This window comes from Puma concolor, chromosome A1 (genome assembly GCF_028749965.1).
Source record: "Puma concolor isolate L17-30 chromosome A1, mPumCon1.1.hap2, whole genome shotgun sequence".
NCBI lineage: Eukaryota > Metazoa > Chordata > Mammalia > Carnivora > Felidae > Puma > Puma concolor.
Window position 1 is genome coordinate 153,625,193 of NC_141667.1, and position 14,605 is coordinate 153,639,797.

Genomic DNA, 14,605 nt, shown 5'->3' on the forward strand with positions numbered 1-14,605 from the left:
GCTTACTGTTGACAGGTAACATGTGGCATGGGAAGGTGTGTCTTCCCGGGAAGCAGTGTGGGACAAGGAGGCAGGGTACACATCTTGGCTCTAACTGCATGTGTATGCAGAGCTCACATCCAACCCTTCCACATGCAGGGCCTCCTCTATCCCACATGGAGGTGGACCCGACCTTCCAGGAGGAACCCACTGTGCTGGGGAGGTGGACCCGACCTTACAGGAGGAGCCCACTGGGTCGGGAAGTGGACACGACCTTCCAGGAGGAGCCCACTGGGTTGGAGAATGGACACTACCTTCCAGGAGGAGCCCACTGGGTTGGAGAGGTGGACACGATCTTCCAGGAGGAGCCCACTGGGTCGGGAAGTGGACACGAACTTCTAGGAGGAGCCCACTGGGTTATGGAAGTGGACATGACCTTCCACGAGGAGCCCACTGGGCTGGGCAGGGGCTGGCTGCATGGAGCACTGGGCCTTCCTCCCTCTGACAAATGCTCTCTCCTGGACCAGACTCTGGTCAGGCTTCTCTGAACCCCCTTCTCGAATTGGCCTTGACTTTTTATTTATTATTTATTATTATTTGTATTTATATGTTTATAGAAATATACACATTTTATACCATTTCTTATTTACTTATATTTATATAGCTACAAAATATTTATAAATAGTCCATTTTATTCATATATATAAATATAAGCATTTCAGTAATTGTTTTGCATTTATATATTTACAGAAGTATGCATATCTTGTAGCATTTCTTATTATACTTACATAGATATAAAACTTTTATAAATACTGTATATATATTCCATATTTATATTTATAAAATTAACATTTAATAAATAATGTAAATATTTATTTATATTTATATATGTATAGAAATATACACATTGTATAACATATCAATTTATATAGATACAAAATATTTTAAAATACTTCATGAATATTCCATATTTATATTTGTAAATCTAAACATTTTAATAAATTTTAACATAAATATTTATATTTATATATGTGTAGAAATATACACATTTTATAGCACTTCTTATTTAGATAGATGAAACATTTTATAAATATTTATAAAAATTCCTTAAGCATTTTGTTTTTTTAAAAGCAGGCTCCATTCCCCATGGAGAGCCCAACACAAAGCTCTAACTCACATCCCTGAGATCAAAAGTTGGATGCTAACAGACTGAGCCACCCAGGCGCTCCCAAAATTCCTTATACATTTTTAAAGAATGGTGCACATGATTATGGAAGCTGGAAAATCCCAAGGTTTACAGGGTGTCTGCTGGCTGGAGACCCAGAAGAGTGGATCTGTCGTGTGTCTGTTCATATCCAAGGGGAGGAAGGAAGCTGATGTCCTCTTCAGAACGCCCTCTTTGGGTGGTCAGCCTGATTGGATCAGGCCCACCCACATTAGGGAGTGCCATCTTCTTCCCTCAGTCTGCAGATTTGCTGTGAATGTCAGGCAGAACCACCTCATGGACACACCCAGAATCATGCTCACTCCAGGGCCCCATCTAGTGGACATAGGAGAAACCACCACAATGACTTTATTTGGAAAGGGAGCAGCTTCAAAAAACCTTCTCAGGCTAGCAGGAACCTGGGTTCCACTCTGTGTGTCCTGTGGTCAAAGGACAGTCCCTGCTGTGGACAGGTCCCATTCCTCCTGCATAATTTGGGCTCAACAATATAAGTATTAGCCTCTCTGGCTGCCCTGAGACTACCTTAAACCAGTGGTTTACAATGACAGAGATGCGTTTTCTCAGGGCTGTGGAAGCCAGGAGTCTGAAGTCAAGATGTCACAGGGCTGTGCTCCCTCTGAAGGCTCAGGAGGGTCCCTTCTGCCTCTCCCAGCTGCCGAACTCCCAGGCTTTGTGGGTTTGTGGCCTCCATCACCACATGGCTGTCTCAAACCCCCTCCCTTGTCTCATAAAGATCCTCCCTGATCCAGAATGCTGTCACCTCAAGATCCACCCCCGACCTTATCACCTTTGCAAAGACCCCATTTTCACATGAGGCCACATTCTGAGGTCCTGGGTGGGCAAATCCTCTGGGGGCTACAACTGAACTCACTGCAGTTTCTTAGGAGCTGCAAGTGTTTGCCTGGACATCTGCTCTGCAGACATCTGCTCCAAGTTTCCCCAAGTTTTCTTCCTTCCTTCTTCTTTTCCAACACAAGTGCATCCTTCATCATGACCCATGTTGTCCCTACATTATGATGTTGACCTGTGACTGCCTGATGCCCTTTGAACCCAGGAGGAGCTGGAGGCCCACGTGGACCCCCACAGCTGCCTCTCCACTTTGTGACCCCTCTGTAGGGCACCCTTCTGCCCCCATGAGCCCTGCAGGTGGGCACTGGGAGGCCTGTGCCCCATGGCAGAAGGGCATCCTGGGACGACGGGTAGGCTTGGGAGAAATCGGAGGGCATTCCCAGTGCAGCAGTGGATGCAGGTGCATCATGGCCACCATGGGGCCCTTACTGTGCACATCCTGGGTCCCCATCTCTAGGGAGCAGCAACACAGCCCTCTGGGTTGGGGGGCATTGGGATGAAATGAGACATTCCCATGTTATGTGCAAATGCACACAACTTGCTTAAGGTAGAATCTCTCTTTCATGTCTGGGTGTGAGCACACACACTAACCAACAGAATGTGCACAGAGTGAGTGTTGAGTTACCCTCAAGGTCACATGGGGTCACAGCCCAGGGACCCTCCTTGGGAGAAAGACCCCTTCCATGTCTGGGGGGCAAGCCTTCACTCTACATCAGATCTGGCAGCTTCAGCCAGGGGAGGCACATGATGGACCATCCCAATCCTGCTCATGCCCCCATTGGCCTCTCCTAGCACTCAGGGGACCAGCCTCACTGGGGAGCCCTGAGCGCTCTCCCCAGGAGCTCCCAGGCTCCTTCCAGCTTCCCTCCATCATCATACCCGTAAGTAGGGTGGAAGCAGCTTCTGGCAGTGGTTTGAGTCTCATCTTCCCTCCATGCTCATGCCTTGTTTGATTCCACATCCACACTTGTGTCTAGGCTACTCTCTCTGCCCACATGCCCTGATTCAACCCTGACCAACCTCAGGGAGCCCTGGAATCTTTGGCTTGGCCTCAACGTAGCTCTGTCTGCACCGACCTGCCATGGTGAGGTGGGAAGACAGAGGCATCCAAGGTAGACCAGATGACTGGGACTTTGTGAGTGTCAGAGAGTGGAGGAGAAGGGGAAGTGGGTAGGTAGGAGAGGGGTGTGAACAGGAAGAAGGTGGGAGAGGAGGGAATGAGCAAGGCTAGCATTTACGGAGCAACTACTTCATGTCTGGCACTAGGCTCAACATTAAACATATGCCCTAAATTCATTTCAGAAAATCACCCCACAGCATGTAATGATATGGTGTAACAGTCAGCTTGGTCTCTGTAACAAATACCACAGACTGGGAGGTTTAAACAACACATTTATTTTTTCCCAGTCCTGGGAACTGGAAGCATGAGATCCAGGTGTGGCAGGGCTGGTTCCTCCTGAGGCCTCTCTCCCTGGCGTCCACACACCATCTCTTCCCCGTGTCCTTACACAGTTGTCCCCTATGTGTGTCTATGCCCTGATCCCCTCTTCTATTAAGGATCCCAGTCACATGGGATCAGATGGGATCAGGGCCTATGCTAGTGACTTCCTTTTACCTGAACCACCTCTGTAAAGACCCCATCTCCAAATATAGCCCCATTCTGAGGCCCTGGGGGTTGGAGCTTCAACATGTGAACTGGAGGGGACATGATTCAGCCCATAATATTTTGTCAGTATTTTACAGGGAAGGAAAGTGGAGATAACACAGGATCATCCAGAAAGGTGCACCCTTGTATGTGATCTAGCTGGGACTTAGAATGGATACATCTCCCCCAAATTGGTGACAGGCTGGAGCAGGGAGATCATGGGTCTTGCTGGAGGAGGGTTCCCACCTGTCCTGTCCCTCACCCTGAGGAGGCCCCAAGGCCTCTGGGGGCTGCCGTTCTGAGCAGATGGTCAGGGGGCTGGGGTCATGTGTCCAGAGGCAGAAGAATGGCCTCAGGGGTGCCGAGAAGGACAGTCCAGAGAACGCGTAGATGAGGGATCCATTGCTCACGCTGTAGAAGGAGATTCTGCCTGCATCACAGTCCAGGAAAACGCCCACACGATGCAGGGGCTCCGAAGGGTGCAGGCGAACTCTTGGGAAGGCAAGTGCCCAGAACCCCTTCTTGTACAGCTCCAGGGCCCAGAGTCCGTGCTGAGGGGACTTGGGGATCCTTCCTTTCCGATCCAAGCTCTCCAGACACACGCCCAGGTTCCAGGCCTTCCTGTGCCCCACCTGGACCTCCCAGTAATACCTCCCAGCTGAGAACTGCTCCAGGCCCAGCACACAGGGGTCCTGGTCGAATCTGCTGGGGGCGTTGGGCAGCTCTTGTTCAAAGAACAGCCGCCTCACAGTCTTCCTGTCCTCAGAGAGAGCGAGCTTGGGGCTTGCAGTGTCAGGGTCCAGGGATGGGCTCACTGCGGGAAGAGGAGAGGATCAGGTTTAGGGGTTGGGGTCCCCAACCTGTGCTCCTGCATGGAGGTGGAACCATGCCTCCCTGGGAATCCCTGTGCGTCACCGTTCTCTGTCCAGGACCCTGTGCACACAGGCCATCCCAGAGCAGCGGAGGCGGCTCCCTGTGAGTCCCTTTCTCTGTCCAGGATCCTGTGCAAACAGGCCATCCCAGGGCAGCAGAGGCGGCTCCAGGGGGAGCCAGGGAGAGCCAGGGGGGATTCCTATGAGGGGACAGGGGGGCACACTGTGAGATAGGCATTGCTCCCAGGGCCCCGTGTGTCAGGATGGATGTGGATGTGCATGTGTGTGTGCATATGCACTTGTGTGTGGGGGGGCTATGTGGGCGTGCACGTGAGAGACAGAGACAGGGACAGACAGACACAGGTAGACATAGAGAGAGAGATAGAGAGACAGAGACAGAGAGAGGCAAGGAAAGAGAGAGACAGAGACAGAGACAAGGAGAACAAGGAGAGATACACATAGGGAGACACAGGAAGAGAGATAGAGGGAGACTGAGAAAGGTATGGACACAGACAGAGACAGAGGAAGAGAGACACAGAGAAAGACACAGGGAGACAGAGATAGAGAGAAAGACATAGGAGGACACGTGAAGAGACAGGGTGACATGAGATGAGGTCACAGGTGCATTGATGCCATTGGACAGCTCTGGGGTCAACCACTGAAGGGGAGATCCCATCTGGAAAACCCTGAGAGACACCTTAGCAGCCTCACAAACTGAGATGAACACCTTCCAAAACAGATTCCTTCTCTCCTGTCCCACCATCCTTCTCAGACCCCTCAGGCCCTCATCATGTCACCTGGGGGAGGGTCTGTCTACACCTGAGAGGCAGGGAGGGTGGGGATCAGCTGGGAGCCCCAGCTGCCTGTGCAGGCACCTTCACGACAACAGAAACCTCATGGCTGGTGTCCACCCTTGCCCATTCAGTAGGCATGCTGCTGGTTGCTCGGGTCTGCATACGATGCCCCAGACACTCATGTTTCCTGACCATCCATCCCTGTCAGCTGGACAGCACACACGCTCTCCTTCTAACAGAACCACAACTTTCTCCCCGGTCTCTACTTCCTTCTGGAAGGAACCCTGCTCCCTTTCGCTTTCCAGCAAAGACTAAATGTTCTCCCCGATTTCTCATTGCTGCTTCCTGAAGTCTTCACCCTCTGCTCCATACAAACCCTTTCCCTGTAGAGTCCGGGCCATGCAGATTGAGCCCACCCATGTTCATATCTATGATGGCCAAACATGGACTCACTAGCTGAACAATGGGCCCGGCTCCTTCTATTCCAAATTCCCTCATCATTAAAAAATATTCATGTCAAAAAACAGTTTGAGACTTACAAAGAGGTTGCAAAATACCATACACAATATGCCCATGATAACGTCTCATATAACCCACAGTAATAGGATCAAAACCATACAATTGACATTGATACAAAAATATTCTATAGTGACTTCTTGCACACCACAGCACACCTGACTGTGGAGAACCACCTGTGCCCTTGTGCACTGATTCCTCTTGCACACCTGTCACCCACACCTGTCACTGGAGCTCATCCTGTGTCCTTGTGTGCTGACTCCTCTTGCACATCACCCACACCTGTCCCTGGGGCTCATCCTGTGTCCTTCTGAACTGATTCCTTTGGCACACCACCCACACCTGCCCCTGGAACTCATCCTGTGTTCTGTGTGCTGACTCCTCTTGCACACCACCCACACCTGTCCCTGGAGCACTGCCTGTGTCCTTGTGTGTTAACTCCTCTTGTACACACTCACACCTGTCCCTGGAGCTCACCCTGTGTCCTTGTCCACTGATTCCTCTTGTACACCACCCACACCTGTCCCTGGAGCACTGCCTGTGTCCTTGTCTGCTAACTCCTCTTGTACACACCCATACCTGTCCCTAGAGCTCATCCTGTGTCCTTGTCCACTGATTCCTCTTGCACACCACCCACACCTGTCCCTGGGGCTCATCCTGTGTCCTTGTGCACTGACTCCTCTTGCACACACTGACACCTGTCCCTGGAGCTCATCCTGTGTCCTGGTGCACTGGCTTCCCTTGAACACCACCCACACCTGTCCCTGGATCTCAGTCTGTGTCCTGTGTACACTGATTCCTCTTGCACACCACCCACACCTGGCTGTGAATCTTCTCCTGTGCTGTCCATCACATATGCGCTGGACCCTTGCACACCACCCCCCACCTGGCCACAGTGTAGACCTGTGCTCCATCCCATCCACAGCTGCTGACTATCTTCTCTGCATCGTCATTCTCTTACTGGTTTTCTTCCTCCCTTCAGGCTTCAGGCATCTTCACGCCACATGGTTCCTTTTAGGCAACAGGCATGCTCTCCTGCCACGGACCTCAAAGTAAAACCACAGCAAACACAAACAGAACCTTCCCATTCCCCACTCACCAAGTCTTAGCTCTACTACACAGGCAATAAATTTGAGACCTCCCTCCCAGTTCTCTCCACAGGAGACGCCTCTCTTTGTACCATGCTTGCCAGTTTTTCTGGGCCATTTTCCCGGGTTGACCTGACTCTACTTCTCAGGTGCACGAAAGTTGATGCTCCTTCAACACACTGCACCTGCACATTTCCACGGTGAAGTCTCCCTTGGCCCTCCCACAACCACTGCTCTAACCTTCAAATACCAGGGTTCTCCAACGCTAGATCTTGGATCTTTCTTGTTTCCCTGTATCTTCCCTTTTTAAAAAATCTTAATTCTTTTCCAAAGAGAAATTTTTAAAGAATAATTTTAGGTGTAGCAAAAAATGTAGCACTCACACGTTCAGTTATACCAGATATTTGCCATGGACCACAATTCCGGTCTCCAGTCCCGATTTCTCCTGAGAGTTCCAGACTCGCATATCCAATGATTCATCTGACATCCTTAGCAGGATGTCTGAGAACAGCTCAGTCTTAGGAGGTCCATGGTGATTTTCACTTATTTGGCCCAAATCTGCCCCAAACCTTCTGTTAGATGGAGCCAGAAGGGCCAGAGACTTATGCAGCTGGGGGTCACCTTGGGCTGCTCCCTCTGCCTTGCCCCTTCTGGACTGTGCTACTTGTGGCCCCAGGACCCATCTCGGGGCTGTATCCTCTCCTCCATCAGTGCTGCTCCCCTGCTTACAGGTTCTCACTCATATTGCACGGTGCTTCCTGTAAAGTCCAGGCCTCTACCTCAGCCTCCCAGGCTCTGCAGGGGCACACACAAGCCTTCCTGCCCTGTTGGTACCTCTTCCACATGCCCAGCTGTCACACACCACAGACCCCACTCTCCCTGCCACAGGGGCGAGTTCACCCCTCCTCGTATAGCTGTGGTCTTGCCATTACCCACTCCTTCATTTAGATGTTGGCACCCCACCATTCCCAGGGGTCTGGACATCCCACTTGAACATGCTCCTGGCCATCCTCCTAGTATTCTGGCTCTTTCCTATCACAGTTATTCCAGATTTAATAATTAAAAAAACAAATGCTGACTTGTGGCTCACATCCCCACATAGACTCTATGCTCCATGAGGACAGGAGGAAGCTGTACATTCATTAATGGAGGCCAGTTGCTTGCACAGAAGATATCTGATCATGGTTGTAACTGAATGAATGAATGGAGACTGGCTTCTCTCTGTCTCTTCCTGGGCCCTCACCATGTGGCTGTGGTGGGACAGGTGTTCCCAGATCCCCTTCCTGCTTTCATCTGCCCAGCTCATGGCTCGCAGTACTGCCCCTCCTGTCCTTGGGGGTCCCTCTCCACAGCCAGACTCTCCCCCCATGCTTCCCACCTATATGGTGCCCTGGGGCAGAAAGGCACTGGCTCCGCACTCTGTGCTAACAGTGTCCCCCACAGTGGCTGTTCCTTGGAAGAGCTAGTTCTCTCGCTGCCCGGGCCCTGCAGCCTGTCTGTCCCTCAGGCAGTAAACAGGAGCTAAGGTCTCTCAGGGCAGCAAAACTTGGTGTTTACAGCCATAGAACCAGCATTTAGCACAGCATTTCTGCACCCTGGAATAGAAAGGAGAACACACGCATACATGCACATGCATACACACACACATGAGTACATGTGCACACACAAATACACATGTGCACGTGGGTGCACACACAAGTACATGTGTGCAATGCGTGCACACACAAGTACATGCGCACACATGTGTGCAATACGTGTCCACAAGTGCACGTGCACATAAAAACACATGCGTGCACACACATGCACATATATGCACAGACACAAGTACATGTGCATACACATGCACACATAAATACACATGCACACACTGCACACACGAGAACACATGTGTACTTATGTGCACAAAGCGCCACACATGTGCATGTGCACACACTAACAAATGTGCATATGGCACACAGGCACACAGGTGAACACATAAATGTATACCATGCACACACAGCACTCACACATACACACATACATGCACACTGCACACACACGTGTGCACACATAAACAAACATTCAGGGAGCAGACGCTTCCAGCCCCTACATAGTCCTCACCATAGATGACGTCCTCTGGCCAGCCTGCAATGAAACAGAAAGATGTGAAACTGTAGGGTTTGCACTGACCAGATGGGGTGAAAGCTCATGTTCTGTGAAGCTAAGTCAAAACAGGATGTAATGAGCTCTCGCAGGGACCCTGTAAAGGAAGAGCAAATATCCCTTCTTCAGTGCCCAAAAAACAATCCAGGTCACTGTATTCCTAGGGAAAGGTTTTGTGGGGCGTAGCCTGATGGCCCAGCCTTCCCATGTCTGTCATAAAGACACATCTCTGGCCTGTTCCCCAGATCGGGGCCTGACAGCTATGAGCAAGGACACAGGAGGCAGGGAGGAGAGCAGACAGGCGAGTGGAATGATCCATACTGATGATGATCCCCGCGCTCACAACAAGATCCTCTCAGGTGACAGGCTTGCTGCTGTATTTGTTGCTTGAGCATTTTCAGGATGTTGTCATCACCCTCGACTGATAGACTTTCCCAGGTTCAAGCTCACATCTGTCTCCCCAGCAGAGACCCGCCAGCCTTCCCCAAGTCACCCAGTGAAGAGCAGCCAAGCACCTCTTAGTGATGAAGGATCTCACGGGGCATATGGTAGGTGGGCAGTCCCTGAGCTGGGGCCTGGGCAGGTCTCTCCCATTCCTCCTGTGCTTGAGGGTGCACGAAGGAGAGCCTTCATGTAGGGCTCCACATGAGTGGCCCGGCTGGAAGGGGCACGTCTGTCCCACTGGGGCCTGCTTACCTTGGGACAGCTGCTCCTCTTCTCTGTACAGTTTCTCTTCTTCCAGCTGTACCCTATCCCTGTCCCTCTGACGTTTCCAGAAAAGACAGGTGGCTCCAATTGCTACAAGTCCCACTACAATGAGGATCACAGGCAGCACTGTCCTCCACACCATTGATGGGAAACTTCTGGACAACTGAGCTAAAAGAGGGTCTGGGGAGGCGAGAAAGCCAAGGTAAGAGAGCGCCTGTGTTCTTAGGACACACATGCCATAGGGTTAATGAGTCAGGGGGCAGGTGCTTGTGAACTAACCTGACATGACCTGAAAACATGTGTGTGCCTTTGCACAGACAGACATGGACAGACACACAGGAGAGAGATGGTAGACAAAAGGCAAAAGGTTAAATACTGAGTGGGTCTGCATTCTGTGTATCATTCCTGCAAATTTTCTGAAACTTGAGGTTGTTTAGAAGGACATTTTTATACAGAGTGAAACTTGGAAGCCCCCAGGTGTCCTTCAGAATGTGAAAGCATAAACAGGCTGTGGTTCATCCAGACAAGGGAATACTGTTTACTGCTAATACGAAAGGAGCTATCCGTGCAGCCACTGTGGAGAAGATGATGGACGTTCCCCCCCAAAATAAAAATAGAACTACCACATCAATCCACTTCTGGGTATTAATCCAAAGAAAACAAAAATATTAACTGAGGAAGATAATGCACCCTACATTTATTGCAGTGTTATTTACAATAGTCAAGATACGGAAACAGCACAAGTGTCCACCTATGGATGAAAGGATAAAGAAAAATATATATATTTGTACAAAGGGATGCTATTCAGCTATAAACAAGAAGGAAATACAGGCATTTTCAATAATATGGATGCACCTGAGGGCACTTTGCTAAGTGAGGTTCGACAGGGAAAAATGTGTAGGATCTCACGGATAAGTGAAATCTAAAACGAAACAAAACACCATCCAAACCTCCAGAAAACCAGAAAGCCTAGTTTATAGATGCAGAGAACAGACTGGTGGTTTCCAGAGGTGAGAGATCGGGAAGCTAATGGGTGAAGAGGGTCAAAGGTGCAAACTTCCAGTTATAAAATAAGACCCAGAGAGGTGACATACAGCATGGAAACTATAGTTAACTACTGTGTTGTATAGTTGGAAGCTGACAGACTAGATCTCACAAGGTCTCATCACAAGGAACTATGCGGAGTATTGGATATTAACTACTGACTGTCTGTGGTGCTCAGAGCTCTTGAGGCCTGGATGGAGCAGAACACTCACCAGGTAGGCAGATCTTGGCCTCCATCCTCTCCTGGAGGAGGGGGTTGGAGATAGAGCAAGAGAGGTTCCCCACGTCCCTGTCCCAGACAGTCACATTGGACACCACCGCAAAGAGGCCCGTTGTTGGCGACACTGTGAGGTTGGTCATGGAAGGTAGGGTCTGTCCCCTGAAGTCTCTCCACTCCACCTGGGGCTCTGGGTACCAGCCCTCCGAGGTGCACTCTGCCCTGATACCTTCATCCTGGCCAGCTCGCACTTGGATTCTGGGCTCAGAGCCCAGCCCTGTGGGAAGAGACAGGCTTTGCAGCCTCTGCAACCATTACCATTTCTGACAGAAAAGCACAGATCCTGAAAATTTCCAGCAGGTATCAGGGTTTTTCAGACTACTTGCTCTGTGTAATATTTATATGCCATATATGCTACCCTCTTCTGAGAAACCACAGAACAAAACAGAAAAGGCCCAGGAAGATCAAATACCTTTCCTGTATTGCAAAATCGGTGTCTTTTCCTGTTTCTCTCTGTATCTCTTTCTGCCTCTTTCCTTCTCTCCATACTTCCGTTCCTTTCTTTCTGGGGTCAGTGTGGGTAACAGAAGCCGACTTAGAAAATGAGCCAGGCGTCCAGAACCTGCCTGTTCTAGTGCATTATCGCATTTTGTGGGACACGTGTAGACCGACACAAACACATTAGAGCATGCTGTGGGACGCACTCAAGCCAGGCCCAAACATGTTAGCGCAAGCTGTGGGACAGGCCCAGGCCACTGCATATGTGTTTGTGCATGCCGTGGGATGCGTTCAGGCTTGGGCCATGATCAGACGATCTGCAGCTGGAGGATAAGTGCTAGGGGAGACCAGAGACCCTAGTGGCGACCCTTACCTGCCACTCTTAGCCACAGGGTGGTCTCTGCAGACGCCATGCCATCTTTGAACTTGCAATGAAAGGTCCCGTTATCGAACACCATGACATTGTGTATGGTCAGAACAGCTTGGTCTTGGGCCAGCCCGGACATCAGGAAGGTCGTCCTGCCGTCGTACTGCCACATCTGCTCTTCAGGCACATCTTTGCCTTTCTTGCGCAGGTGCACAGCTGGGGACAGCTCCTCCCTGTACCACCTCACCTCCATGTCCTTCACACTGATATTGAGGGACAGATGGCATCGCAGCTTCACACTTTCCCCCACCATAGCCAGGACCGGTTGGCCGGGACCAGAGACAGAGAAATCGGCTTTCCCTTATGAGGTCATAGCAGAAAGCATGGGTTAGGCCAGGTGAGAGGAGACCATGGGCCATCCCCCCCACCGGGCACAGGGTCCCCCCCCGCCCCCCCAGCCTGTGCCCAGTGTCTTCCCCTGCCCACGCCCAGGGGACACCCACCCACACGCAGGTTCTTCAACAACACCCCATGCCCTTGTCCAGGGTCCCCAGGGAAGGACTGCTTGGATCCAGTTTAGCCCCCTACTGTGTTCCTGTCCATGCACAGGCTCCCTCCTAACATGGCTCATGGGAGGGCGGGGAGAGTTCTCCTACCGTTTGCAGAGAGGCTGCAGGACAGAAGCTGCAGGAGGAGGAAGATGATGGAGCAGCTGGGTGGAAAGATGTCTCGACCTTGTGTGTTTGCCATGGCTGCTGGAGACAGAGAGGCCTGAGCCCCAGATATTGGAGACAGGGCAGAACTGAGTTAATTTCTGTCTCTCTCGGTTTCTGTCTCTGTCTCCCTCTGTTTCTGTCTTTCTGTCTCTGTCTCTCTCTATCTCTGCCTGTCTCTGTCTCGGTTTCTCTGCCTGTTTCTCTGTCTCTGTATGTTGCCTCTGTCTCTCTCTGTTTATGTCTCTTTCTGTCTTTGTCTCTCTCTGTCTGTGTCTGTCCTGTCTCTCTCTGTTTCTGTCTCTGTCTCTGTCTCTATCTTTTTCTCTCTATCTCTCTGTTTCTGTCTCTCTCTCTGTCTCTCTGTTTCTGTACCTGGCTATCTATGTCTCTATGTGTATCTCTCTGTCTCTGTCTCTCTCTGTGTCTTTTTGTTTCTGTCTCTGTCTCTCTCTGTCTGTCTCTGTTCCTGTCTCTGTCTCTCTCTATCCCTCTCTGTCTCTGTCTCTCTTGGTTTCTATTTGTCTCACTCTGTTTGTGTCTCATGTCTCTCTGTCTCTGTGTGTCTCTCTCTGTTTTTGTCTCTGTGTGTCTCTGTTCCTGTCTCTGTCTCTGTCTATCTCTGTCTGTCTCTGTCTCTCTAGGTTTCTATCTCTGTCTCTATTTGTGTCCCATCTCTCTCTGTCTCTGTCTGTGTGTCTCTCTGTTTCTGTCTCTCTCTCTATGTATGTCTCTCTCTGTTTCTCTCTCTGTCTCTCTCTGTCTCTTTCTCTCTGTACCTGTCTGTCAGTTTTTTTGTCTCTCTGTTGCTGTCTGTCTCTGTCTCTCTCTGTCTGTCTCTGTATCTCTCTGTCTCTCTCTGCCTGTTTCTGTATCTCTCTGTCTCTCTCTGCCTCTGTCTCTGTCTCAGTTTCTGTCTCTCTCTCAGTTTCTCTCTGTCTGTCTGTCTCTGTTTATATCTCTGTCTCTGCCTCTGTCTGTCTCTCAGTTTCTGTCTCTTTCTTTCTTCGTCCCTGTCTCTGTCTCTTTCCCTCTCCTACTCTATCTCTCTCTGTCTCTCTTTCTTGTTCTCTCTCTCTCTCTCTCTGTCTTGGTGGGGGATGAGTCAACACTGGGAGGCTAACGGAAGTGAAGGAAACATGGCTAGGGGAGAGAAAGGTCCCTTTTCACTATCTTGGCCCCTCTTACTCTTGCACAAGTTGCTTACCCTAGAGACAGAGACACAACAGTGGCCACCTGCTCTTGTGTCCACCTACTTGTGGATGACCTTTCTCTTGTAGTCATGTGTCTGCAAAACACCATGGACACATCCTCCTGTGAACGGGCTCTGTCTCCTCACCTGTTTGTGTAGGAGCCTTGCCCGACCTCTGGCTGTGCTCTGTCATGGAACATGAGCACACTGGGAGAGAAAAGCCACCCCCTGGTCAGGCAACTCCAAGGCCAGAGTCAACCCCCTTACAGCCCAAGGAAACTCGCAGTTGGAGGAGGGAGCACTCGAGCCAGAGGGCTCCTAGACAGACATGGCCTGAGGCCAGCATACTCCGAAGATTTATTATTTATGAACTCAGCTTTGAGAACAAGTGTTCTGAACCACATGTGCTGGTCTAGGCAATTCCGCCCAGCACCTCCTCATGCAGGACTGGCATGAGAAGGTATGTTGGCACTTGCCCTCATTCTCTTCCATGCTTGTCTTCCTTTGGTGAAAGCCTCTGGGGTCTCCCTGTCACTCAAGAATAGGGGAGGGGTGGAGAACACAGACATGTGGATGAGTGCCCTTAAAATAGAAAGTACTCACCTTTCCAAATAGTAGTAGGGCTGTAAAATCCCAGGGAGATTTTGTGGCCTTGAGGGGATCGCTTGACTTCTCCACAAGTTCCAGGAAGGTGTAGAACAAGTCTTCCAGACGTGATAGGAGAGAGCAGCGTCTGAGCTCCCCAGCTTCTGTAGA

The 14,605-nt window shown here is 50.5% G+C and overlaps 1 protein-coding gene across 1 annotated transcript; it reads right to left on the reverse strand.

The window, feature by feature from the left end:
- Positions 1-3,425: 3,425 nt before the first annotated feature.
- LOC112856820 (putative butyrophilin-like protein 10) lies at positions 3,426-14,331 on the reverse strand. Its single transcript, XM_025920130.2, has 6 exons — positions 12,601-14,331; positions 11,951-12,304; positions 11,075-11,356; positions 9,807-9,998; positions 9,069-9,092; positions 3,426-4,512 (listed from the first exon to the last, which is right to left on the reverse strand). Exons 1-6 carry the CDS (start codon positions 12,692-12,694, stop codon positions 3,854-3,856), a joined length of 1,605 nt encoding a protein of 534 aa, XP_025775915.2. The 5' UTR covers positions 12,695-14,331; the 3' UTR covers positions 3,426-3,853.
- Between the last annotated feature and the right edge of the window lie 274 nt (positions 14,332-14,605).

Coding starts and splice junctions, on each gene's coding strand:
- LOC112856820 (XM_025920130.2), bottom strand. CDS start 12,694: ATGGCAAACACACAAGGTCGAGACATCTTTCCACCCAGCTGCTCCATC. Junction 11,357..11,950: donor CCTGTGGCTAAGAGTGGCAG/GTAAGGGTCGCC, acceptor CTCTTCCCACAG/GGCTGGGCTCTGAGCCCAGA. Junction 9,999..11,074: donor GGCCAAGATCTGCCTACCTG/GTGAGTGTTCTG, acceptor TCGCCTCCCCAG/ACCCTCTTTTAGCTCAGTTG.